The 27,826-nt window shown below is 44.7% G+C and overlaps 1 protein-coding gene across 1 annotated transcript; it reads right to left on the reverse strand.

The window, feature by feature from the left end:
* Positions 1-565: 565 nt before the first annotated feature.
* On the reverse strand, positions 566-27,826 carry tamm41 (TAM41 mitochondrial translocator assembly and maintenance homolog). The gene is made up of 8 exons (XM_041891864.1): positions 27,420-27,826; positions 25,778-25,960; positions 14,898-14,990; positions 13,689-13,839; positions 9,435-9,580; positions 5,259-5,424; positions 1,688-1,750; positions 566-1,557 (listed from the first exon to the last, which is right to left on the reverse strand). Exons 1-8 carry the CDS (start codon positions 27,555-27,557, stop codon positions 1,481-1,483), a joined length of 1,017 nt encoding a protein of 338 aa, XP_041747798.1. The 5' UTR covers positions 27,558-27,826; the 3' UTR covers positions 566-1,480.

A 27,826-nucleotide genomic window follows, 5' to 3' on the forward strand; every position in this document is an offset into this window, starting at 1 on the left:
TTAAATAATTGAGAAAACAAATGATGCTAGGGAAGATATGGTAGTGGATCAGTTTTTTGGGGAATCCTGTTTCCATCCCACAAAGTAGGTGGCACATTTAAATTGTGTGATCACCAATATACCATAGAAGAAGAAATGTGCCCTAGCAGGACAGTCCCAGAGCGAAACCTATTTTCAATGTAATAAACTATGCTTAACTCTGCATTTCAATAGCATTGTCCATGTCCTTTGGAATAAGAATGCCTTTGTCAAGTAGTCCTTTTAAAAAGACATGACATCAGTCGAAACAAGACATGGTGTCAAGAACAAGATGAAACGAGCTACAAATGACTCTCCACATGGCAGCTTGTCGTCATGGTTGCTAGCTATTTGACCGATCAGAATAACAACACACTGCATTCTGGCGCATCGTTTTAGTTGTCAGCTAACCTGTCTATGATGTGAAAAACGTTCAGTTAAGTGCAGTGGGGGTGGAGAGAGAGAACACCTGGGAAACAATGATACTGAGAAGCAAGGTGATGACACTTTTATCCGTGCTCATAAAAACTGCAATTTTACAAAGATATGAGTGACATACTGTTTAATTCATTCTCTTTTTCAGTGCAATAAAAAGTCACACCTTACATCATTGTGGGTGACACACAATGTACCATGATGTTATCCAAGGGTGTATTCAGTCTGCCAAACAAAACGTTTTAGGTGCAAAAAATATTTTGTTTTGGCGAGAGTCTCTGTTAGACAAAATTCAGGTAGGTCCCTCCTAGTGCTGAGCAATGAGTGCTTTTTGAGGTCGTTTCGGTTCGACTATTAAAAAATAATAACGGTTTTCAATTTTGGTTTCAATTATTTTTGTAGACATTAAATGCATTATGTGAGTTGAATGCTGCAACGCAGAATAAAACGATAAGTCCCGTGATGGTAGTAACTGTCCATTACTGCTCATCACTTATTAACCATAATTTATTCACATTACTTTAATAAAGTATTTCCGTTGTGTATGTTTGTTCATGCAGTTGACATGCGGATTGCAAGAATTTCCACCAGAGCTGCCTCCAATGAAATTTCAGTTAATCGTTCAGATTAAATCAATCTGCACTCAAGGTTTTGTTCTGTTTGAAGAAAACGTTTTGCAACTAAAAAGTTTGGTTTGGCGGAATGAATACACCCCAGGTAATGGCCGATTACAACTGGCAACAGACCCTATAGACACGTAGATTAAGACGGGTGCAGGAAAACAGAGCTTCATTTTAAGGACGTCTTTGTGTAACTGGGTTGTATTCAGTTAGGTGAAACATTCACAACGTTGCAGATAAAAATGTAATAAAATGAGCCGAGACAATTCCCTATTGTGCATGATAGACAATCGTATCTGTTGTACACAACACATTTATATCTTAAACTTTCTGTAATGTTCCATCCTCCTGAACAATGATCCCAAGGGATCAAGTTGGTACATTAGTTTCATCCAGGTAGAAAGGGATCAGGGCGTCTTCCTTCTCCAGCCCTTCCACATCTTCTGGAGCTTCTTGGCGCTGTAGGACACGGACTTCAGCAGACCTGCACGAGGAGAACGGTCAGGTAAACCTGTACATCTGCACTGTAGGTTTTCACACATATGGAATTAGTGTTGATATCCTCAATTAATTAAATATAAAAATCATAAAAAGGCGAACTAATAATTATTTACCGGCCGTGGCGATTCCTTTGGCAGTCTGAGTTATGCTTGAAGACTTCACTATTGATGATATTCCTGTAGAAAAGAAACAGAAGGAAAGAGATGAGTCTGGGTCAATGATTTATATATACACTAGATGACTGATAGGGGGCGCTGTGTTGAAGCCTCCACGCCTCCATCTTGACACTCCCTTTACCATCGCAAAAAAATATTTGGAAGCATGCATTTATTAAAGTAAAGATTCACCCATTTTGAATATTCTATTGTTTTTGTGCATCTCTGAGCAGATGTTCTATCGATTCCTTGGGTCCTTTCATGTGTATCTGAGCTATTGCCGTTCAAGCAGGCAGAAATTTGGCCAGTATGACGTAGCATTGTGATAAACTTCAACCGAGTGCTGACTGGAGAGCTGGATGAAAGAGTAACCTCACATTGATATCAATGCAGAACTGACAGAAAAATAGTCTTATTGAATCTCAAGTCAATAGGAATACAACTTTTAGATCGCAAATATGTAATTTAACAAAAGGGTCTAACACATTTCTCCGATTTGTCTGCCTCTTCAGTCCAGGGTGTATTTTTATTTGATTTTTTAAACCTTTAGTCAGTTAAGAACAAATTCTTATTTACAATGACGGCCTACACCGGCCAAACCCGGACGACACTGGGCCAATTGTGCGCCGCCCTATGGGACTCCCAATCACGGCCGGTTGTGATACAGCCTGGAATCGAACCAGGGGGTCTGTAGTGACGCCTCAAGCACTGAGATGCAGTGCCTTAGACCGCTGCTCCACTCGGTCTGTAGTGACGCCTCAAGCACTGAGATGCAGTGCCTTAGACCGCTGCGCCACTCGGTCTGTAGTGACGCCTCAAGCACTGAGATGCAGTGCCTTAGACCGCTGCTCCACTCGGTCTGTAGTGACGCCTCAAGCACTGAGATGCAGTGCCTTAGACCGCTGCTCCACTCGGTCTGTAGTGACGCCTCAAGCACTGAGATGCAGTGCCTTAGACCGCTGCTCCACTCAGTCTGTAGTGACGCCTCAAGCACTGAGATGCAGTGCCTTAGACCGCCGCTCCACTCAGGAGGGTGCATTGCATGGTGCCGTTGTGAATGTCAGACTCCACTCTGTGAGGCACATCGATCTGCAGGTTGAACATGGTGAGATTGTAGACTCCTAAATAGATAGTGCAGTTTGTTTATAAATAACTAGCTCCTTCACATGCTGATATTGACTTTGGTGTTGTTGTGTGTAGCTACGTTTGCTACCTAGCTAGCCAGCCCAGAGAGAGAGCATTGCATTGTGGGATTTGTAGTAGACTTGAGCTGCAACAGATTTCCACATGTTGTTACCAACCTTATTATAAACGACAAAATGTTCACAAATAATATTGTTCTCACATATTAGTGTTATGTAACACTAAATTATAGGAATTAGTGGTTTTGGGTGGATTTTTCTTTTAATGTCTAGATTAATTTATGCCATGTTTATTCTATTACAGATGCATACTTAATAATTATATTATGTGCGCTAAACATAAAAAATAAAATAATAATAATAATTGTTTTTGTGAGATTACTAATGTCATTGGCCCCACTACAACAAAAAACTATAACATGGAAATATCACATTTATTAAGTATTCAGACCCTTTACTCAGTACTTTGTTGAAGCACCTTTGGCAGCGATTACAGCCTCGAGTCTTCTTGGGTATGATGCTACAAGCTTGGCACACCTGTATTTGGGGAGTTTCTCCCATTCTTCTCTGCAGATCCTCTCAGGTTGGATGGGGAGCGTCGCTGCACAGCTATTTTCAGGTCTCTCCAGAGATGTTCGATCGGGTTTCAAGTCCGGGCTCTGGCTGGGCCACTCAAGGACATTCAGAGACTTGTCCCGAAGCCAATCCTGCGTTGTCTTGGCTGTGTGCTTAGGGTCGTTGTTCTGTTGGAAGATTAACCATCGCCCCAGTCTGAGGTCCTGAGCACATTTTCATCAAGGATCTCTCTGTACTTTGCTCCGTTCATCTTTCCCTCAATCCTGACTAGTCTCCCAGTCCATGCCGCTGAAAGAAATCCCCACAGCATGATGCTGCCACCACCATGCTTCACCGTAGGTGTGGTGCCAGGTTTCCTCCAGACGTGACGCTTGGCATTCAGGCCAGAGTTAAATCTTGGTTTCATCAGAACAGAGAATCTTGTTTCTCATGGTCTGAGTGTCTTTGGGTGCGTTTTGGCAAACTCCAAGCGGGCTGGCATGTGCCTTTAACTGAGGAGTGGCTTCCGTCTGGCCACTGTACCTTCAGGCTCTGATCAGTCCCTACACCCAAACGAGGGCATTGCGTTCATCCACCTCTGGCCTGCTGGCCCCCCTACCTCTGCGGAAGCACAATTCCCGCTCAGCCCAGTCAAAACTGTTCGCTGCTCTGGCACCCCAATGGTGGAACAAGCTCCCTCACGACGCCAGGATAGCGGAGTCACTCACCACCTTCCGGAGACACTTGAAACCCCAGCTCTTTAAGGAATACCTGGGATAGGATAAAAGTAATCCTTCTACCCACCCCCTACCCCACCCCTCCAAAAACATAAAAATAAAATAATAATAATATATATATAGAGTAAAGTGGTTATCCCACTGGCTATCATAAGGTGAATGCACCAATTTGTAAGTCGCTCTGGATAAGAGCGTCTGCTAAATGACAAAAATGTAAAATGTAAAAATGTAAGGCCTGATTGGTGGAGTGCTGCAGAGATGGTTGTCTTTCTGGAAGGTTCTCCCATCTCCACAGAGGAACTCTAGAGCTCTGTCAGAGTGACCATCAGGTTCTTGGTCACCTCCCTGACCAAGGCCCTTCCCCCCCAATTGCTCAGTTTGGCCGGGTGGCCAGCTCTAGGAAGAGTCTTGGTGGTTCCAAACTTCTTCCATTTAAGAATGGAGGCCACTGTGTTCTTGGGGAACTTCAATGCTGCAGAAATCTTTTGGTACCCTTCCCCAGATCTGTGCCTCGACACAATCCTGTCTCGGAGCTCTACGGACAATTCCTTCGACCTCATGGCTTAGTTTTTGCTCTGACATGCACTGTCAACTGTGGGACCTTATATAGACAGGTGTGTGCCTTTCTAAATCATGTCCAATCAATTGAATTTACCACAGGTGGACTCCAATCAAGTTGTAAAAACATCTCAAGGATGATCAATGGAAACAAGATGCACCTGAGCTCAATTTCAAGTCTCATAGCAAAGGGTCTGAATACTTACGTAAATAAGGTATCTGTTTTTTAAATTTTTATAAATGTGCAAAAATTTCAAAAAGCCTGTTTTCGCTTTGTCATTATGGGGTAGTGTGTGTAGATTTGAGGACATGTTTTATTTATTTAATCAATTTTAGAATAAGGCTGTAACGTAACAAAATGTGGAAAAACTAAAGGGGTCCGAATACTTTCCGAAGGCGCTGTACATCATTGGTCTGGGTCCCACAGTACCTTGCAGCACCAGCTACCAGACCGATTCACCCTTTTGTTTCATCGCCTTGCCCAGAACCGGCGACCTTTGGCTACAGGTCCACCTCCTTAGCCACTGGACTACCTACCTTGCTGCACCACAGAGCCACAGTCTGGGTCCTGGGCCACCTGTAGTAGTATCTCCTCCACGTCCCTGTTCTTCCCTGGGGGGTCCACCAGCTGTGTGATCCTCTGCTGCAGGGTTCTGGGGAGGGCCATCAGCTGGACAAACTGACCCTCGGGACTCTTATCCACCTGGGAGATTGGTTTACATTTACACACAGCGTATTATACACTAGAACACACACACACACACGTTAGGGTCCTGGAGAGGGGCCATCAGCTGGTTATGGTCCTGGGGAGGGGCCATCAGCTCCTGGGGAGGGGCCATCAGCTGGTTATGGTCCTGGGGAGGGGCCATCAGCTGGTTATGGTCCTGGGGAGGGGCCATCAGCTGGTTATGGTCCTGGGGAGGGGCCATCAGCTGGTTAGGGTCCTGGGGAGGGGCCATCAGCTGGTTATGGTCCTGGGGAGGGGCCATCAGCTGGTTATGGTCCTGGGGAGGGGCCATCAGCTGGTTATGGTCCTGGGGAGGGGCCATCAGCTGGTTATGGTCCTGGGGAGGGGCCATCAGCTGGTTATGGTCCTGGGGAGGGGCCATCAGCTGGTTATGGTCCTGGGGAGGGGCCATCAGCTGGTTAGGGTCCTGGGGAGGGGCCATCAGCTGGTTAGGGTCCTGGGGAGGGGCCATCAGCTGGTTATGGTCCTGGGGAGGGGCCATCAGCTGGTTATGGTCCTGGGGAGGGGCCATCAGCTGGTTATGGTCCTGGGGAGGGGCCATCAGCTGGTTATGGTCCTGGGGAGGGGCCATCAGCTGGTTAGGGTCCTGGGGAGGGGCCATCAGCTGGTTAGGGTCCTGGGGAGGGGCCATCAGCTGGTTATGGTCCTGGGGAGGGGCCATCAGCTGGTTATGGTCCTGGGGAGGGGCCATCAGCTGGTTATGGTCCTGGGGAGGGGCCATCAGCTGGTTATGGTCCTGGGGAGGGGCCATCAGCTGGTTAGGGTCCTGGGGAGGGGCCATCAGCTGGTTATGGTCCTGGGGAGGGGCCATCAGCTGGTTATGGTCCTGGGGAGGGGCCATCGGCTGGTTATGGTCCTGGGGAGGGGCCATCAGCTGGTTATGGTCCTGGGGAGGGACCATCAGCTGGTTATGGTCCTGGGGAGGGGCCATCAGCTGGTTAGGGTCCTGGGGAGGGGCCATCAGCTGGTTATGGTCCTGGGGAGGGGCCATCAGCTGGTTATGGTCCTGGGGAGGGGCCATCAGCTGGTTATGGTCCTGGGGAGGGGCCATCAGCTGGTTATGGTCCTGGGGAGGGGCCATCAGCTGGTTATGGTCCTGGGGAGGGGCCATCAGCTGGTTATGGTCCTGGGGAGGGGCCATCAGCTGGTTATGGTCCTGGGGAGGGGCCATCAGCTGGTTATGGTCCTGGGGAGGGGCCATCAGCTGGTTAGGGTCCTGGGGAGGGGCCATCAGCTGGTTATGGTCCTGGGGAGGGGCCATCAGCTGGTTATGGTCCTGGGGAGGGGCCATCAGCTGGTTATGGTCCTGGGGAGGGGCCATCAGCTGGTTATGGTCCTGGGGAGGGGCCATCAGCTGGTTATGGTCCTGGGGAGGGGCCATCAGCTGGTTAGGGTCCTGGGGAGGGGCCATCAGCTGGTTAGGGTCCTGGGGAGGGGCCATCAGCTGGTTATGGTCCTGGGGAGGGGCCATCAGCTGGTTATGGTCCTGGGGAGGGGCCATCAGCTGGTTATGGTCCTGGGGAGGGGCCATCAGCTGGTTATGGTCCTGGGGAGGGGCCATCAGCTGGTTATGGTCCTGGGGAGGGGCCATCAGCTGGTTAGGGTCCTGGGGAGGGGCCATCAGCTGGTTAGGGTCCTGGGGAGGGGCCATCATTTTGCAAAAGAGCACTGGTGTGCAAAAAGGTACCATAAACGTAATTTTACTTCGGTAGCGTGATTGAATTTTCCAACAATCTGAATCATCCACACACATATACATCATCTTATCTACCAAGGTCAGGGCTCTCCAACCCTGTTCCTGGACAGCTATCCTCCTGTACGTAGGTTTGAACTCCAACCCCAGTTGTAACTAACCTGATTCAGCTCATCAACCAGCTGATTATTAGAATCAGGTGCGCTAGATTAGGTTTGGAGTGAAAACCTACAGGAGGGTAGCTCTCCATGAACAGGGTTGGAATTTAAAACCTACAGGAGGGTAGCTCTCCAGGAACAGGGTTGGAATTAAAACCTTCAGTAGGGTAGCTCTCCAGGAACAGGGTTGGAGTTAAAACCTACAGGAGGGTAGCTCTCCAGGAACAGGGTTTGAATTAAAACCTACAGGAGGGTAGCTCTCCAGGAACTGGGTTGGAATTAAAACATACAGGAGGGTAGCTCTCCAGGAACAGGGTTGGAATTAAAACCTACAGGAGGGTCTCTCTCCAGGAACAGGGTTGGAGTTAAAACCTACAGGAGGGTCCTCTCCAGGAACAGGGTTGGAATTAAAACCTACAGGAGGGTAGCTCTCCATGAACAGGGTTGGAATTAAAACCTACAGGAGTGTATCTCTCCAGGAACAGGGTTGGAATTAAAACCTACAGGAGGGTAGCTCTCCAGGAACAGGGTTGGAGTTAAAACCTACAGGAGGGTAGCTCTCCATGAACAGGGTTGGAATTAAAACCTACAGGAGGGTCCTCTCCAGGAACAGGGTTGGAGTTAAAACCTACAGGAGGGTAGCTCTCCAGGAACAGGGTTGGAGTTAAAACCTACAGGAGGGTAGCTCTCCAGGAACAGGGTTGGAGTTAAAACCTACAGGAGGGTAGCTCTCCAGGAACAGGGTTGGAATTAAAACCTACAGGAGGGTAGCTCTCCATGAACAGGGTTGGAATTAAAACCTACAGGAGGGTAGCTCTCCATGAACAAGGTTGGAATTAAAACCTACAGGAGGGTAGCTCTCCAGGAACAGGGTTGGAATTAAAACCTACAGGAGGGTGGCTCTCCAGGAACAGGGTTGGAGTTAAAACCCACAGGAGGGTAGCTCTCCAGGAACAGGGTTGGAGTTAAAACCTACAGGAGGGTAGCTCTGCAAGAACAGGGTTGGAATTAAAACCTACAGGAGGGTGGCTCTCCAGGAACAGGGTTGGAGTTAAAACCTACAGGAGTGTATCTCTCCAGGAACAGGGTTGGAGTTAAAACCTACAGGAGGGTATCTCTCCAGGAACAGGGTTGGAATTAAAACAAACAGGAGGGTATCTCTCCAGGAACAGGGTTGGAATTAAAACCTACAGGAGGGTAGCTCTCCAGGAACAGGGTTGGAGTTAAAACCTTCAGGAGGGTAGCTCTCCATGAACAGGGTTGGAATTAAAACCTACAGGAGGGTATCTCTCCAGGAACAGGGTTGGAGTTAAAACCTTCAGGAGGGTAGCTCTCCAGGAACAGGGTTAGAATTAAAACCTACATGATGGTAGCTCTCCAGGAACAGGGTTGGAGTTAAAACCTACAGGAGGGTAGCTCTCCAGGAACAGGGTTGGAGTTAAAACCTACAGGAGGGTAGCTCTCCAGGAACAGGGTTGGAGTTAAAACCTACAGGAGGGTAGCTCTCCAGGAACAGGGTTGGAATTAAAACCTACAGGAGGGTAGCTCTCCAGGAACAGGGTTGGAGTTAAAACCTACAGGAGGGTAGCTCTCCAGGAACAGGGTTGGAGTTAAAACCTACATGAGGGTAGCTCTCCAGGAACAGGGTTGGAGTTAAAACCTACAGGAGGGTAGCTCTCCAGGAACAGGGTTGGAGTTAAAACCTACAGGAGGGTAGCTCTCCAGGAACAGGGTTGGAGTTAAAACCTACAGGAGGGTATCTCTCCAGGAACAGGGTTGGAGTTAAAACCTACAGGAGGGTATCTCTCCAGGAACAGGGTTGGAGTTAAAACCTACAGGAGGGTAGCTCTCCAGGAACAGGGTTGGAGTTAAAACCTACAGGAGGGTAGCTCTCCAGGAACAGGGTTGGAGTTAAAACCTACAGGAGGGTATCTCTCCAGGAACAGGGTTGGAATTAAAACCTACAGGAGGGTAGCTCTCCATGAACAGGGTTGGAGAGCCCTGACCTAGAATGTATAAACATGATCATATGAACACTATTGGGATGGAGGCCGGGCCTCCTGTTGCCTCCTGCCTCCCCTGCTGAGGCTTGTTTGCAAACACACGTTTCTCACCTCCAGTTTCCCCTGCTGAGGCTTGTACACCACCTGAGGACACTCCTGCAGAATGCTGTTGTAGAGAATGCGGAATTGTTGCACGTTCTCCTTGACAATGTTAGCCACCTTCGACCGGTCTTCTCCAATCACCATCCTGAAATCCCCTTGGGGGCAGGACAACAGACCGTTTCACAACCAACCAAACAGCAGAACAGTAGACTAATAACCAATAACAGAGTGGGGGGGGGTTAACCAATATTCTACACCCTTCTCACGTGTGCGTTTTCACTCCCTGTCATGGATTTAAAAGCATATGATTGGTGTGGTCCTCTGTAGCTCAATTGGTAGAGCACGGCGCTTGTAACGCCAGGGTAGTGGGTTCGATCCCCGGGACCACCCATACGTAAAAAATGTATGCGCACATGACTGTAAGTCGCTTTGGATAAAAGCGTCTGCTAAATGGGATATTATATATTATTTATATTTAGCATTGGGTGAAGGGAGTTTCCACCATTTTTAAATCCATATAAATTAAGTGTTCAAGCACACACACGTCGGGAGAAGGGTGGTGAATCGGGACGCAACATAGGGCTAGAGTTACAGCGTACTATCTTCGCCGAACAACAACATAGGGCTAGAGTTACAGCGTACTATCTTCGCCGAACAACAACATAGGGCTAGAGTTACAGCGTACTATCTTCGCCGAACAACAACATAGGGCTAGAGTTACAGCGTACTATCTTCGCGAACAACAACATAGGGCTAGAGTTACAGCGTACTATCTTCGCGAACAACAACATAGGGCTAGAGTTACAGCGTACTATCTTCGCCGAACAACAACATAGGGCTAGAGTTACAGCGTACTATCTTCGCCGAACAACAACATAGGGCTAGAGTTACAGCGTACTATCTTCGCCGAACAACAACATAGGGCTAGAGTTACAGCGTACTATCTTCGCTGAACAACAACATAGGGCTAGAGTTAAGGCGTACTATCTTCGCCGAACAACAACATAGGGCTAGAGTTAAGGCGTACTATCTTCGCCGAACAACAACATAGGGCTAGAGTTCAAGCGTACTATCTTCGCCGAACAACAACATAGGGCTAGAGTTCAAGCGTACTATCTTCGCCGAACAACAACATAGGGCTAGAGTTAAAGCGTACTATCTTCGCCGAACAACAACATAGGGCTAGAGTTAAGGCGTACTATCTTCGCCGAACAACAACATAGGGCTAGAGTTACAGCGTACTATCTTCGCCGAACAACAACATAGGGCTAGAGTTAAGGCATACTATCTTCGCCGAACAACAACATAGGGCTAGAGTTACAGCGTACTATCTTCGCCGAACAACAACATAGGGCTAGAGTTCAAGCGTACTATCTTCGCCGAACAACAACATAGGGCTAGAGTTAAAGCGTACTATCTTCGCCGAACAACAACATAGGGCTAGAGTTACAGCGTACTATCTTCGCCGAACAACAACATAGGGCTAGAGTTAAGGCGTACTATCTTCGCCGAACAACAACATAGGGCTAGAGTTACAGCGTACTATCTTCGCCGAACAACAACATAGGGCTAGAGTTAAGGCGTACTATCTTCGCCGAACAACAACATAGGGCTAGAGTTACAGCGTACTATCTTCGCCGAACAACAACATAGGGCTAGAGTTAAGGCGTACTATCTTCGCCGAACAACAACATAGGGCTAGAGTTAAGGCGTACTATCTTCGCCGAACAACAACATAGGGCTAGAGTTAAGGCGTACTATCTTCGCCGAACAACAACATAGGGCTAGAGTTAAGGCGTACTATCTTCGCCGAACAACAACATAGGGCTAGAGTTCAAGCGTACTATCTTCGCCGAACAACAACATAGGGCTAGAGTTCAAGCGTACTATCTTCGCCGAACAACAACATAGGGCTAGAGTTAAGGCGTACTATCTTCGCCGAACAACAACATAGGGCTAGAGTTCAAGCGTACTATCTTCGCCGAACAACAACATAGGGCTAGAGTTAAAGCGTACTATCTTCGCCGAACAACAACATAGGGCTAGAGTTACAGCGTACTATCTTCGCCGAACAACAACATAGGGCTAGAGTTAAGGCGTACTATCTTCGCCGAACAACAACATAGGGCTAGAGTTACAGCGTACTATCTTCGCCGAACAACAACATAGGGCTAGAGTTAAGGCGTACTATCTTCGCTGAACAACAACATAGGGCTAGAGTTAAGGCGTACTATCTTCGCCGAACAACAACATAGGGCTAGAGTTAAGGCGTACTATCTTCGCCGAACAACAACATAGGGCTAGAGTTAAGGCGTACTATCTTCGCCGAACAACAACATAGGGCTAGAGTTACAGCGTACTATCTTCGCCGAACAACAACATAGGGCTAGAGTTAAGGCGTACTATCTTCGCCGAACAACAACATAGGGCTAGAGTTAAGGCGTACTATCTTCGCCGAACAACAACATAGGGCTAGAGTTACAGCGTACTATCTTCGCCGAACAACAACATAGGGCTAGAGTTAAGGCGTACTATCTTCGCCGAACAACAACATAGGGCTAGAGTTACAGCGTACTATCTTCGCCGAACAACAACATAGGGCTAGAGTTAAGGCGTACTATCTTCGCCGAACAACAACATAGGGCTAGAGTTAAGGCGTACTATCTTCGCCGAACAACAACATAGGGCTAGAGTTAAGGCGTACTATCTTCGCCGAACAACAACATAGGGCTAGAGTTAAGGCGTACTATCTTCGCCGAACAACAACATAGGGCTAGAGTTCAAGCGTACTATCTTCGCCGAACAACAACATAGGGCTAGAGTTCAAGCGTACTATCTTCGCCGAACAACAACATAGGGCTAGAGTTAAGGCGTACTATCTTCGCCGAACAACAACATAGGGCTAGAGTTCAAGCGTACTATCTTCGCCGAACAACAACATAGGGCTAGAGTTAAAGCGTACTATCTTCGCCGAACAACAACATAGGGCTAGAGTTACAGCGTACTATCTTCGCCGAACAACAACATAGGGCTAGAGTTAAGGCGTACTATCTTCGCCGAACAACAACATAGGGCTAGAGTTACAGCGTACTATCTTCGCCGAACAACAACATAGGGCTAGAGTTAAGGCGTACTATCTTCGCTGAACAACAACATAGGGCTAGAGTTAAGGCGTACTATCTTCGCCGAACAACAACATAGGGCTAGAGTTAAGGCGTACTATCTTCGCCGAACAACAACATAGGGCTAGAGTTAAGGCGTACTATCTTCGCCGAACAACAACATAGGGCTAGAGTTACAGCGTACTATCTTCGCCGAACAACAACATAGGGCTAGAGTTAAGGCGTACTATCTTCGCCGAACAACAACATAGGGCTAGAGTTACAGCGTACTATCTTCGCCGAACAACAACATAGGGCTAGAGTTACAGCGTACTATCTTCGCCGAACAACAACATAGGGCTAGAGTTACAGCGTACTATCTTCGCCGAACAACAACATAGGGCTAGAGTTAAGGCGTACTATCTTCGCCGAACAACAACATAGGGCTAGAGTTACAGCGTACTATCTTCGCCGAACAACAACATAGGGCTAGAGTTACAGCGTACTATCTTCGCCGAACAACAACATAGGGCTAGAGTTAAGGCGTACTATCTTCGCCGAACAACAACATAGGGCTAGAGTTACAGCGTACTATCTTCGCCGAACAACAACAAGATAAATCAAGAAATCTGTAATTAATGTTGACGTTTTTTTTTGCTAAGGAGATCTTAGTCGCGCAATTTTACATCTAACTAAGATGTTTGGTGCAGTATTTTTCAAGTGAAAAAATTTGCATGAAAACTTGTGGTCTCTCGTTGAACGACAAAAAACACTTAATTGAAGAATCCCTACTGTGGACCAATCACTGAAGAAGGGGAGTAGACTTCGGCTACCGCACTTCAGCTTGCCTCAAGACATTTTTTTTAGTGCGCTCGAACAGCTGAAAAATAAAAACCTGCCGAACGTTGCCAAACACCAAAACTAACAAAAACGTAACAACATTTGGAGTGGGAAGCATACGGTAAGCTTTAGTAATGTTAGCCTATTCACCAGAGTAGGGAGAAAGAGGACAAGTCGTTGTGCTTAACATCGACTTTGCAGATAGCAGCTACTTTAAAAGGTTTTACTTTCGATTGTAGTTATAGGTGTTTGTTTCCTTTATTTTAAATGAAGTAATGGTAAGTTGCCCTAAATAATTCAAATGTAACTAAAGTCTAGTCACCGGCGTAGGAGAGGCCAGCGATCTGCAGGAACAGGTCCTCTTCAGAGAAGCTCTCAGGCAGCATAAGGAAGGAGGCAGTCACAGCACTCTTCAGGTTCCCCACCAACGCACCACGCATCTTCCCGTTCTCACCCTGCACTAGGATCTTCACCTACACAACAACAACATAGTCAGCTTCCTGTTCTCACCCTGCACCAGGATCTTCACCTACACAACAACAATAACATAGTCACCTTCCTGTTCTCACCCTGCACTAGGATCTTCACCTACACAACAACAACAACATAGTCAGCTTCCTGTTCTCACCCTGCACTAGGATCTTCACCTACACAACAACAACATAGTCAGCTTCCTGTTCTCACCCTGCACTAGGATCTTCACCTACACAACAACAACAACATAGTCAGCTTCCTGTTCTCACCCTGCACTAGGATCTTCACCTACACAACAACATAGTCAGCTTCCTGTTCTCACCCTGCACTAGGATCTTCACCTACACAACAATAACATAGTCAGCTTCCTGTTCTCACCCTGCACTAGGATCTTCACCTACACAACAACAACATAGTCAGCTTCCTGTTCTCACCCTGCACTAGGATCTTCACCTACACAACAACATAGTCAGCTTCCTGTTCTCACCCTGAACTAGGATCTTCACCTACACAACAACAACATAGTCAGCTTCCTGTTCTCACCCTGAACTAGGATCTTCACCTACACAACAATAACATAGTCAGCTTCCTGTTCTCACCCTGAACTAGGATCTTCACCTACACAACAACAACAACATAGTCAGCTTCCTGTTCTCACCCTGCACTAGGATCTTCACCTACACAACAATAACAGTCAGATACCAAAACCATGGTGCATGACTGATATGTAACTAAACTTATACTGCCATCACATGGTTCTATCTGTAATTGCATTACTGACATAATGTGTTTTATATATACACACAATCATCTCTGTTCTATATACAGTCACCTCTGCTACGGGGACTAACAGTCACCTCTGCTACGGGGACTAACAGTCACCTCTGCTACGGGGACTAACAGTCACCTCTGCTACGGGGACTAACAGTCACCTCTGCTACGGGGACTAACAGTCACCTCTGCTACGGGGACTAACAGTCACCTCTGCTACGGGGACTAACAGTCACCTCTGCTACGGGGACTAACAGTCACCTCTGCTACGGGGACTAACACTCACCGGTTTGTGTAGTCTGCCAGCAATATACATGGTCTTCCAGTGGAGCAGGTCATCAATCAGAGAGTCAGTACTGATCACGCCATACTTAATTATCTGTCAAGAGAGAAAAACCTTTAGGTTATAGAAGAGAACAAGCAGATTTTTAAAAAGTAGTACGGCAGCCCTGGAGCAAATCAGGCTTAAGTGCCTTGCTCAAGAGCACGTCGACAGGTTTTTTAACTAAGCTCTCTACAAGTTTACTTGTTTTTCTATATTGTAGAAACTTTGTCCCCAGACGATTGCACACAGCGCATATAAGCCTGGGACATCAACCATTCTAAGTTGGCCTTAGTGGGAGTGACAATAGAATTCTATGGGAGTGACCTACTGGCCAAAGTATTTGTCATCATTTAATTTTAGCCAATCGGTTCCCTTGGCAGCTTCTCCCCATGAATCTCAGCATGTTACCTAGCAACAACACTACACCCTCAACTTGTCAGAATAGGTCAACATAACTCAAGAAATCTGTAATTTTGACGTTTTGCCCGAGCAATTGTACAGTGGGGAGAACAAGTATTTGATACACTGCCGATTTTGCAGGTTTTCCTACTTACAAAGCATGTAGAGGTCTGTAATTTTTATCATAGGTACACTTCAACTGTGAGAGACGGAATCTAAAACAAAAATCCAGAAAATCACATTGTATGATTTTTAAGTAATTCATTTGCATTTTATTGCATGACATAAGTATTTGATACATCAGAAAAGCAGAACTTAATATTTGGTACAGAAACCTTTGTTTGCAATTACAGAGATCATACGTTTCCTGTAGGTCTTGACCAGGTTTGCACACACTGCAGCAGGGATTTTGGCCCACTCCTCCATACAGACCTTCTCCAGATCCTTCAGGTTTCGGGGCTGTCGCTGGGCAATACGGACTTTCAGCTCCCTCCAAATATTTTCTATTGGGTTCAGGTCTGGAGACTGGCTAGGCCACTCCAGGACCTTGATATGCTTCTTATGGAGCCACTCCTTAGTTGCCCTGGCTGTGTGTTTTGGGTCGTTGTCATGCTGGAAGACCCAGCCACGACCCATCTTCAATGCTCTTACTGAGGGAAGGAGGTTGTTGGCCAAGATCTCGCGATACATGGCCCCATCCATCCTCCCCTCAATACGGTGCAGTCGTCCTGTCCCCTTTGCAGAAAAGCATCCCCAAAGAATTATGTTTCCACCTCCATTCTTCACGGTTGGGATGGTGTTCTTGGGGTTGTACTCATCCTTCTTCTTCCTCCAAACACGGCGAGTGGAGTTTAGACCAAAAAGCTAAATTTTGGTCTCATCAGACCACATGACCTTCTCCCATTCCTCCTCTGGATCATCCAGATGGTCATTGGCAAACTTCAGATGGGCCTGGAAATGCGCTGGCTTGAGCAGGGGGACCCTGCGTGCGCTGCAGGATTTTAATCCATGACGGCGTAGTGTGTTACTAATGATTTTCTTTGAGACTGTGGTCCCAGCTCTCTTCAGGTCATTGACCAGGTCCTGCCGTGTAGTTCTGGGCTGATCCCTCACCTTCCTCATGATCATTGATGCCCCACGAGGTGAGATCTTACATGGAGTTCCAGACCGAGGGTGATTGACCGTCATCTTGAACTTCTTCCATTTTCTAATAATTGCGCCAACAGTTGTTGCCTTCTCACCAAGCTGCTTGCCTATTGTCCTGTAGCCCATCCCAGCCTTGTGCAGGTCTACAATTTTATCCCTGATGTCCTTACACAGCTCTCTGGTCTTGGCCATTGTGGAGAGGTTGGAGTCTGTTTGATTGAGTGTGTGGACAGGTGTCTTTTATACAGGTAATGAGTTCAAACAGGTGCAGTTAACACAGGTAATGAGTGGAGAACAGGAGGGCTTCTTAAAGAAAAACTAACAGGTCTGTGAGAGCCGGAATTCTTACTGGTTGGTAGGTGATCAAATACTTATGTCATGCAATAAAATGCAAATTAATTATTTAAAAATCATACAATGTGATTTTCTTGATTTTTGTTTTAGATTCCGTCTCTCGCAGTTGAAGTGTACCTATGATAAAAATTACAGACCACTACATGCTTTGTAAGTAGGAAAACCTGCAAAATCGGCAGTGTATCAAATACTTGTTCTCCCCACTGTACATCTAGCTAAGGAGTTTAGTGGTTGAAGGAGCGGTATTTCTGACGTTTGATAATGTACACCAACACTTGTCCATTATATCTCTAAGCCTGAGCCAGCCACTTCATATGAAACCAAAGAGAAGCTAACCAGCTTGTGCTACAATAAACGCAATGTTCCTTCAATAAGCTAGCTACTGTAGTAACATTATTTTATCACACCAACCTTTTAAACGCAAGTAAAGTACGTCAGATAAAACAGTGTCAGGACAGGCCTGATGGAAACAGAACATTTGTCTGTGAACTTTCCAAACGTCGACAAAACAAAACACGCTAGACACGGTGGGATCTTTTTGTGTCTGTAAAATGTATTATGAGAGAAATGACGGTGGAAACGCTGTTACGCGCAAATATCGATCTAATAACAATCATATCACTGTTTCCTATAGCAACATGTGGGTTGGGCCTCTTCATCTGTGAGGCGAGAGCAACATGCTCTCTTGTTTATTTATAAAGCACTTCTTCTAAAACTACTTCCATATATATCATCATTCATTTCCACTAGATATACTAATTTTAAAACCAGATCACAGATGTGGATTACATTAGAGACTCCTGTGGTCTCCACAGAGTTGGGTAGGACTGCCTTCAGTTCCTTTGCACCTTTTATTTATGGAACAAACTGCAGATCCAACTTAAGTTAGACACTCTGGTGTCCCTTGCCCATTTTAAAAATGTTATGGAGGATCAATATGATGTTGTCTGTGATTGTTTCTGTTGAATTGTGTTTTTTGTTTTGTATGTTTGAAATGTTCTTGTCTGTATGTCTAAAACTGTACATGTCAACATGTTTACACAGGGCACAGCCGTAAAAGAGACCCAGGTCTCAGTCTGTTTTTCCCTGTTAAAATAAAGATAAAATAAAAATATTGAAGTAAACATGGAGTCACCCGATGATATGGTGTGTGGCACTAAGACTCAGGAAAGCATGCAGTTCATTAGGCTACAGATGAAATAATTTATGATGAACGTCACAGGGTGGTGAAAGTGTAGTTATCTTGATGCTCCTTTACAATAAATAGAGGGTCTTATTCTGGTGACATGATGATCGATGCTTGACTGTCGTTTGACAAATAAAAATAATATCGCTATTTTGTCATCACGTAGGCTATAATGTCATCACGTAGGCTATACCGTCATCACGTAGGCTAAACCGTCATCACGTAGGCTATAATGTCATCACGTAGGCTATACCGTCATCATGTAGGCTATAATGTCATCATGTAGGCTATACCGTCATCATGTAGGCTAAACCGTGATCACGTAGGCTATACCGTCATCATGTAGGCTATAATGTCATCACGTAGGCTATAATGTAGGCTATACCGTCATCACGTAGGCTATACCGTCATCACGTAGGCTATACCGTCATCATGTAGGCTATAATGTCATCATGTAAGCTATACCGTCATCATGTAGGCTATAATCTCATCACGTAGGCTATAATGTCATCATGTAGGCTACAATGTCATCATGTAGACTATAATGTCATCATGTAGGCTATACCGTCATCATGTACGCTATACCGTCATCATGTAGGCTATACCGTCATCATGTAGGCTATACCGTCATCACGTAGGCTATACCGTCATCACGTAGGCTACAATGTCATCACGTAGACTATAATGTCATCATGTAGGCTATACCGTCATCATGTAGGCTATACCGTCATCATGTAGGCTATAATGTCATCACGTAGGCTATAATGTCATCATGTAGGCTATACCGTCATCATGTAGGCTATACCGTCATCATGTAGGCTATACCGTCATCACGTAGACTATACCGTCATCACGTAGGCTATACCGTCATCACGTAGGCTATACCGTCATCACGTAGGCTACAATGTCATCATGTAGACTATAATGTCATCATGTAGGCTATACCGTCATCATGTAGGCTATACCGTCATCATGTAGGCTATAATGTCATCACGTAGGCTATAATGTCATCATGTAGGCTATACCGTCATCATGTAGGCTATACCGTCATCATGTAGGCTACAATGTCATCATGTAGACTATAATGTCATCATGTACGCTATACCGTCATCATGTAGGCTATACCGTCATCATGTAGGCTATACCGTCATCATGTAGGCTATACCGTCATCATGTAGGCTATACCGTCATCATCTAGGCTATAATGTCATCATGTAGGCTATACCGTCATCATGTAGGCTATAATGTCATCATGTAGGCTATAATGTCATCATGTAGGCTATAATGTCATCATGTAGACTATAATGTCATCATGTAGGCCATACTGTCATCATGTAGGCTATAATGTCATCATGTAGGCTATAATGTCATCATGTAGACTATAATGTCATCATTACATTTACATTTACATCATGTAGGCTATACTGTCATCATGTAGGCTATACTGTCATCATGTAGGCTATACCGTCATCATGTAGGCTATACAGTCATCATGTAGGCTATAATGTCATCATGTAGGCTATAATGTCATCATGTAGGCTATAATGTCATCATGTAGGCTATACCGTCATCATGTAGGCTATACCGTCATCATGTAGACTATAATGTCATCATGTAGGCTATAATGTCATCATGTAGACTATAATGTCATCATGTAGGCTATACCATCATCATGTAGACTATAATGTCATCATGTAGGCTATACAGTCATCATGTAGGCTATAATGTCATCATGTAGGCTATAATGTCATCATGTAGGCTATACCGTCATCATGTAGGCTATACCGTCATCATGTAGACTATAATGTCATCATGTAGACTATAATGTCATCATGTAGGCTATACAGTCATCATGTAGACTATAATGTCATCATGTAGGCTATACCATCATCATGTAGACTATAATGTCATCATGTAGGCTATAATGTCATCATGTAGGCTATACCATCATCATGTAGACTATAATGTCATCATGTAGGCTATACCATCATCATGTAGGCTATACAGTCATCATGTAGGCTATACAGTCATCATGTAGGCTATAATGTCATCATGTAAGCTATAATGTCATCATGTAGGCTATACCGTCATCATGTAGGCTATACCGTCATCATGTAGACTATAATGTCATCATGTAGACTATAATGTCATCATGTAGGCTATACAGTCATCATGTAGACTATAATGTCATCATGTAGGCTATACCATCATCATGTAGACTATAATGTCATCATGTAGGCTATACAGTCATCATGTAGGCTATAATGTCATCATGTAGGCTATAATGTCATCATGTAGGCTATACCGTCATCATGTAGGCTATACCGTCATCATGTAGACTATAATGTCATCATGTAGACTATAATGTCATCATGTAGGCTATAATGTCATCATGTAGGCTATACAGTCATCATGTAGACTATAATGTCATCATGTAGGCTATACAGTCATCATGTAGACTATAATGTCATCATGTAGGCTATACCGTCATCATGTAGGCTATAATGTCATCATGTAGACTATAATGTCATCATGTAGGCTATACCGTCATCATGTAGGCTATAATGTCATCATGTAGGCTATAATGTCATCATGTAGGCTATACCGTCATCATGTAGGCTATACCGTCATCATGTAGGCTACAATGTCATCATGTAGACTATAATGTCATCATGTACGCTATACCGTCATCATGTAGGCTATAATGTCATCATGTAGGCTATACCGTCATCATGTAGGCTATAATGTCATCATGTAGGCTATAATGTCATCATGTAGGCTATAATGTCATCATGTAGGCTATAATGTCATCATGTAGGCTATACCATCATCATTACATTTACATTTACATCATGTAGGCTATACTGTCATCATGTAGGCTATACTGTCATCATGTAGGCTATACCGTCATCATGTAGGCTATACTGTCATCATGTAGGCTATACCGTCATCATGTAGGCTATACAGTCATCATGTAGGCTATAATGTCATCATGTAGGCTATACCGTCATCATGTAGGCTATACAGTCATCATGTAGGCTATACCGTCATCATGTAGGCTATACCGTCATCATGTAGGCTATACAGTCATCATGTAGGCTATAATGTCATCATGTAGGCTATAATGTCATCATGTAGGCTATAATGTCATCATGTAGGCTATACAGTCATCATGTAGACTATAATGTCATCATGTAGGCTATACCGTCATCATGTAGGCTATAATGTCATCATGTAGACTATAATGTCATCATGTAGGCTATACCGTCATCATGTAGGCTATAATGTCATCATGTAGGCTATACCGTCATCATGTAGGCTATAATGTCATCATGTAGGCCATAATGTCATCATGTAGGCTATAATGTCATCATGTAGGCTATAATGTCATCATGTAGGATATACTGTCATCATGTAGGATATAATGTCATCATGTAGGCTATACCGTCATCATGTAGGCTATACCGTCATCATGTAGACTATAATGTCATCATGTAGGCTATACCGTCATCATGTAGGCTATACTGTCATCATGTAGGCTATACCGTCATCATGTAGGCTATAATGTCATCATGTAGACTATAATGTCATCATGTAGGCTATACAGTCATCATGTAGGCTATAATGTCATCATGTAGGCTATAATGTCATCATGTAGGCTATACCGTCATCATGTAGGCTATACCATCATCATGTAGACTATAATGTCATCATGTAGGCTATACAGTCATCATGTAGGCTATAATGTCATCATGTAGGCTATACCGTCATCATGTAGGCTATACTGTCATCATGTAGGCTATACTGTCATCATGTAGGCTATACCGTCATCATGTAGGCTATACAGTCATCATGTAGGCTATAATGTCATCATGTAGGCTATAATGTCATCATGTAGGCTATACCGTCATCATGTAGGCTATACCGTCATCATGTAGACTATAATGTCATCATGTAGGCTATACCGTCATCATGTAGGCTATACTGTCATCATGTAGGCTATACCGTCATCATGTAGGCTATAATGTCATCATGTAGACTATAATGTCATCATGTAGGCTATACAGTCATCATGTAGGCTATAATGTCATCATGTAGGCTATAATGTCATCATGTAGGCTATACCGTCATCATGTAGGCTATACCATCATCATGTAGACTATAATGTCATCATGTAGGCTATACAGTCATCATGTAGGCTATAATGTCATCATGTAGGCTATACCGTCATCATGTAGGCTATACCGTCATCATGTAGGCTATACCGTCATCATGTAGGCTATAATGTCATCATGTAGGCTATACCGTCATCATGTAGGCTATAATGTCATCATGTAGACTATAATGTCATCATGTAGGCTATACCGTCATCATGTAGGCTATAATGTCATCATGTAGGCTATACCGTCATCATGTAGGCTATAATGTCATCATGTAGGCTATAATGTCATCATGTAGGCTATAATGTCATCATGTAGGCTATAATGTCATCATGTAGGCTATACCATCATCATTACATTTACATTTACATCATGTAGGCTATACTGTCATCATGTAGGCTATACTGTCATCATGTAGGCTATACCGTCATCATGTAGGCTATACTGTCATCATGTAGGCTATACCGTCATCATGTAGGCTATACAGTCATCATGTAGGCTATAATGTCATCATGTAGGCTATACCGTCATCATGTAGGCTATACAGTCATCATGTAGGCTATACCGTCATCATGTAGGCTATACCGTCATCATGTAGGCTATACAGTCATCATGTAGGCTATAATGTCATCATGTAGGCTATAATGTCATCATGTAGGCTATAATGTCATCATGTAGGCTATACAGTCATCATGTAGACTATAATGTCATCATGTAGGCTATACCGTCATCATGTAGGCTATAATGTCATCATGTAGACTATAATGTCATCATGTAGGCTATACCGTCATCATGTAGGCTATAATGTCATCATGTAGGCTATACCGTCATCATGTAGGCTATAATGTCATCATGTAGGCCATAATGTCATCATGTAGGCTATAATGTCATCATGTAGGCTATAATGTCATCATGTAGGATATACTGTCATCATGTAGGATATAATGTCATCATGTAGGCTATACCGTCATCATGTAGGCTATACCGTCATCATGTAGACTATAATGTCATCATGTAGGCTATACCGTCATCATGTAGGCTATACTGTCATCATGTAGGCTATACCGTCATCATGTAGGCTATAATGTCATCATGTAGACTATAATGTCATCATGTAGGCTATACAGTCATCATGTAGGCTATAATGTCATCATGTAGGCTATAATGTCATCATGTAGGCTATACCGTCATCATGTAGGCTATACCATCATCATGTAGACTATAATGTCATCATGTAGGCTATACAGTCATCATGTAGGCTATAATGTCATCATGTAGGCTATACCCGTCATCATGTAGGCTATACTGTCATCATGTAGGCTATACTGTCATCATGTAGGCTATACCGTCATCATGTAGGCTATACAGTCATCATGTAGGCTATAATGTCATCATGTAGGCTATAATGTCATCATGTAGGCTATACCGTCATCATGTAGGCTATACCGTCATCATGTAGACTATAATGTCATCATGTAGGCTATACCGTCATCATGTAGGCTATACTGTCATCATGTAGGCTATACCGTCATCATGTAGGCTATAATGTCATCATGTAGACTATAATGTCATCATGTAGGCTATACAGTCATCATGTAGGCTATAATGTCATCATGTAGGCTATAATGTCATCATGTAGGCTATACCGTCATCATGTAGGCTATACCATCATCATGTAGACTATAATGTCATCATGTAGGCTATACAGTCATCATGTAGGCTATAATGTCATCATGTAGGCTATACCGTCATCATGTAGGCTATACCGTCATCATGTAGGCTATACCGTCATCATGTAGGCTATAATGTCATCATGTAGGCTATAATGTCATCATGTAGACTATAATGTCATCATATAGGCTATACCATCATCATGTAGACTATAATGTCATCATGTAGGCTATACAGTCATCATGTAGGCTATAATGTCATCATGTAGGCTATAATGTCATCATGTAGGCTATACCGTCATCATGTAGGCTATACCGTCATCATGTAGGCTATACCGTCATCATGTAGACTATAATGTCATCATGTAGGCTATACCGTCATCATGTAGGCTATAATGTCATCATGTAGGCTATACCGTCATCATGTAGGCTATAATGTCATCATGTAGGCTATAATGTCATCATGTAGGCTATAATGTCATCATGTAGGATATACTGTCATCATGTAGGCTATAATGTCATCATGTAGGCTATAATGTCATCATGTAGGATATACTGTCATCATGTAGGCTATAATGTCATCATGTAGGCTATAATGTCATCATGTAGGATATACTGTCATCATGTAGGCTATAATGTCATCATGTAGGCTATAATGTCATCATGTAGGCTATAATGTCATCATGTAGGCTATAATGTCATCATGTAGGCTATAATGTCATCATGTAGGCTATAATGTCATCATGTAGGATATACTGTCATCATGTAGGCTATAATGTCATCATGTAGGCTATAAGAGCACTGTTCTATAGCGCCTATAGAGAGCACGTGCCAAGACCACAGTGGGCACACATTCGCTATATAACACAAAACTTGTGATGGAAACCCATTTAACTTGTATGTTTTATTCGGTACCTGGGAATCTAACCACATATTGTTGTTCTGCAGATTTTAGAATATTCACACGAAAATCAGTTGCCAATTGGATGGAAACCTAGCTACTGAACGAGTTTTAATGAAGCAGCAACTGCCTGTTCTGCCCCGAGTCAGAGCAGTATGGAGTCAGCTCAGCTGCTGAACGTAAACAGAGGTGCCCAAGACACGTGGGGGGAAGGTGTTGTGGGAGATGATTGGTTGGTAGATTTAAGACGATTACGCCAATGCCTATCGCGCCGGGAGTTTCTCACGTCTTTCTTATTGGCTAACGAAGGCCAGGTTTGACGCACTGGTCCACCAGACTCTCCACGCATCTGGGTGGAAGTGAGTCTGGGAACAAGATTAATATTGTAGTGACCCTAAAACCAATGGTGTCAAACTCATTCTATGGGAGGGCCTACTGTCTGCTGGTTTTTGGTTTTTCCTTTCAATTAAGACCTAGACAACCAGGTGAGGGTCAGTGTGTTTAATTCATCAAACAAGTAGAAGGGAGGAGAGAACAGCTGCAGACACTCGGCCCTGCAGACACTCGGCCCTGCAGACACTCGGCCCTGCAGACACTCGGCCCTGCAGACACTCGGCCCTGCAGACACTCGGCCCTGCAGACACTCGGCCCTGCAGACACTCGGCCCTGCAGACAGGGTGGTGCTATTGCCATACCAGGCAGTGATGCAGCCAGTCAAAATGCTCTCAAATGGTACAGCTGAGGATTTGAGGGGCCCATGCCAAACTTTTTCAACCTCCTGAGAGGGAAAAGAGGCTCTGTCGCTCCTCCTTCACGAGCGCGTGTGATTGGACCATTTTAAGTCTTCGGTGTCCGAGGTAACTTGGAAGATCTCGACCCGCTCCTCTGCTGCCCTGTCGATGTGGATGGGGGCGTGCTCGCCCCCCCCCCGCCCCGTCCCGCCCCGTTTTCTGCAGTCCACGATCAGCTCCTTGGTCTTGCTGACGTGGAGGGAGTACCCAGAACACCCAAACACAAACACTTACCCTTCCATCCACAGGTACCAAGGTGTTGTAGTAAACCCCAGCCCCATGTTCGTCCTGTATCCGGCTGATCTTCCTAGGACCCAGGAACTTTAATACAGAGTAATGTCTTCTGTTCTGCATCAGGTTCATGGTATGCCAGGTGACTGGATCATCTACAGTGAACACAAAATCCAGCATGTTTTTCTGGGGGAGAGAAGAGATGTTCTTGTCAGTTACATTCATTGATTGCATGATCAGTGTCATGTTACACATTGTTTTATTTCAACAACTGCGGTATCGATATCTACACTACATGACCAAAAGTATGTGGACACCTGCTCGTCGAACATCTCATTCCAAAATCGTTGGCATTAATATGGAGTTGGTCCCCCCTTTGCTGCTAATAACAGCCTCCACTCTTCTGGGAAGGCTTTCCACTAGATGTTGGAAAATTGCTGCAGGGACTTGCTTCCATTCAGCCACAAGAGAATTAGTGAGGTCGGGCACTGATGTTGGGCGATTAGGCCTGGCTCGCAGTCTGCGTTCCAATTCATACCAAAGGTGTTCGATGGGGTTGAGGTCAGGGCTCTGTGCAGGCCAGTCAAGTTCTTCCATACTGATTTCGACAAACCATTTCTGTATGGACCTCGCTTTGTACACAGGGGCATTGTCATGCTGAAACAGGAAAGCGCCTTCCCCAAACTGTTGCCATAATATTGGAAGCCCAGAATTGTCTAGAATGTCATTGTATGCTGTAGCGTTAAGATTTCCCTTCACTGGAACTAAGGGGCCTAGCCCGAACCATGAAAAACAGCCCCAGACCATAATTCCACCTCCACCAAACTTCACATTTGGCACTATGCATTGGGACAGGTAGCGTTCTCCTGGCATCCACCAAACCCAGATTAATCCGTCGGACTGCCAGATGGTGAAGCGTGATTCATCACTCCAGAAAACGCGTTTCCACTGCTCCAGAGTCCAATGGCGGCGAGCTTTACACCACTCCAGCCGATGCTTGGCATCGCGCATTGTGATCTTAGGCTTTCTAGACGCAGTTTGGAACTCGGTAGTGAGTGTTGCAACCGAGGACAGACAATTTTACGCGCTACGCGCTTCAACACTCAGTGGTCCCGTTCTGTGAGCTTGTGTGGCCTACCACTTAGCAGCTGAGCCGTTGTTGCTCCTAGACGTTGCCACTTCACAATAACAGCACTTACAGTTGACCAGGGCAGCTCTAGCAGGGCAGAAATTTGACAAACTGACTTGCTGGAAAGGTGGCATCCTATGACGGTGCCACGTTAAAAGTCACTGAACTCTTCAACAAAGCCATTCTATCGCTAATGTTTGTCTATGGAGATTGTATGGCTGTGTGCTCGATTTTATACACCTGTCAGCAACGGATGTGGCTGAAATAGCCGAATCCACTCATTTGAAGGGGTGTCCACATATACACATATATACATACATACATATAGTGTATTTCTGCGCTCTTGCTAGTCGTGCATGCTGTCCTCTTACAAAGTTTGGCATGACAGACGGTTCCCTAAGTTGGCAAGAGAGCAGACTGTCACCCAGGCTTTTTAGCCTACTGCCGATGTCTGTATACCTTCGTCTAATGCCATGCAGATAGTACTAAAGAATATATTAATGTCTCATCACTTACCCCCATTTGACCTTGGCTAGTTCCATTTTGTTTAAATACGCCAGATCCATAGGCAAATGCGAGGCTGATGTCTTGAGGGAACTGCGACAGTATTCTTCGATAGAGCACACTTGTGTTCTGCAAAGTTGGAAGCGTCATGATTGCAAGGCGCTTTCATTAGATCAATGGAGCTACAACAAGACTGAGAAGGACATTTCAGCTAACTGGCCATGCAAAGTATATTCAACGGCTCTGCTATTTCTTATCTAACAATTACAAACACGACAAAAGTGAAGCAGCAAACGGTCAAGTAAGCCTACGCAATAGCATGGCACATCATTTCTCTTTGACCATGGTTTCTATCTTTAATGCATAGCTAGCTGTGCTAATATTAGCTGCACTGTTGTTTTTTTTAGATCAGCGTCTCG

This window comes from Coregonus clupeaformis, chromosome 12 (assembly GCF_020615455.1).
Source record: "Coregonus clupeaformis isolate EN_2021a chromosome 12, ASM2061545v1, whole genome shotgun sequence".
Lineage (NCBI taxonomy): Eukaryota > Metazoa > Chordata > Actinopteri > Salmoniformes > Salmonidae > Coregonus > Coregonus clupeaformis.

Bases quoted from the DNA above. Each gene is read 5' to 3' on its own strand.
- tamm41 (XM_041891864.1), bottom strand. From the start codon at position 27,557: ATGACGCTTCCAACTTTGCAGAACACAAGTGTGCTCTATCGAAGAATA. The intron at 13,840-14,897 runs GTGAGTGTTAGT...GTTGTTGTGTAG, and splicing joins CTGGCAGACTACACAAACCG to GTGAAGATCCTAGTGCAGGG. The intron at 1,751-5,258 runs GTAGGTAGTCCA...TCTTTTCTACAG, and splicing joins TGGCTCTGTGGTGCAGCAAG to GAATATCATCAATAGTGAAG.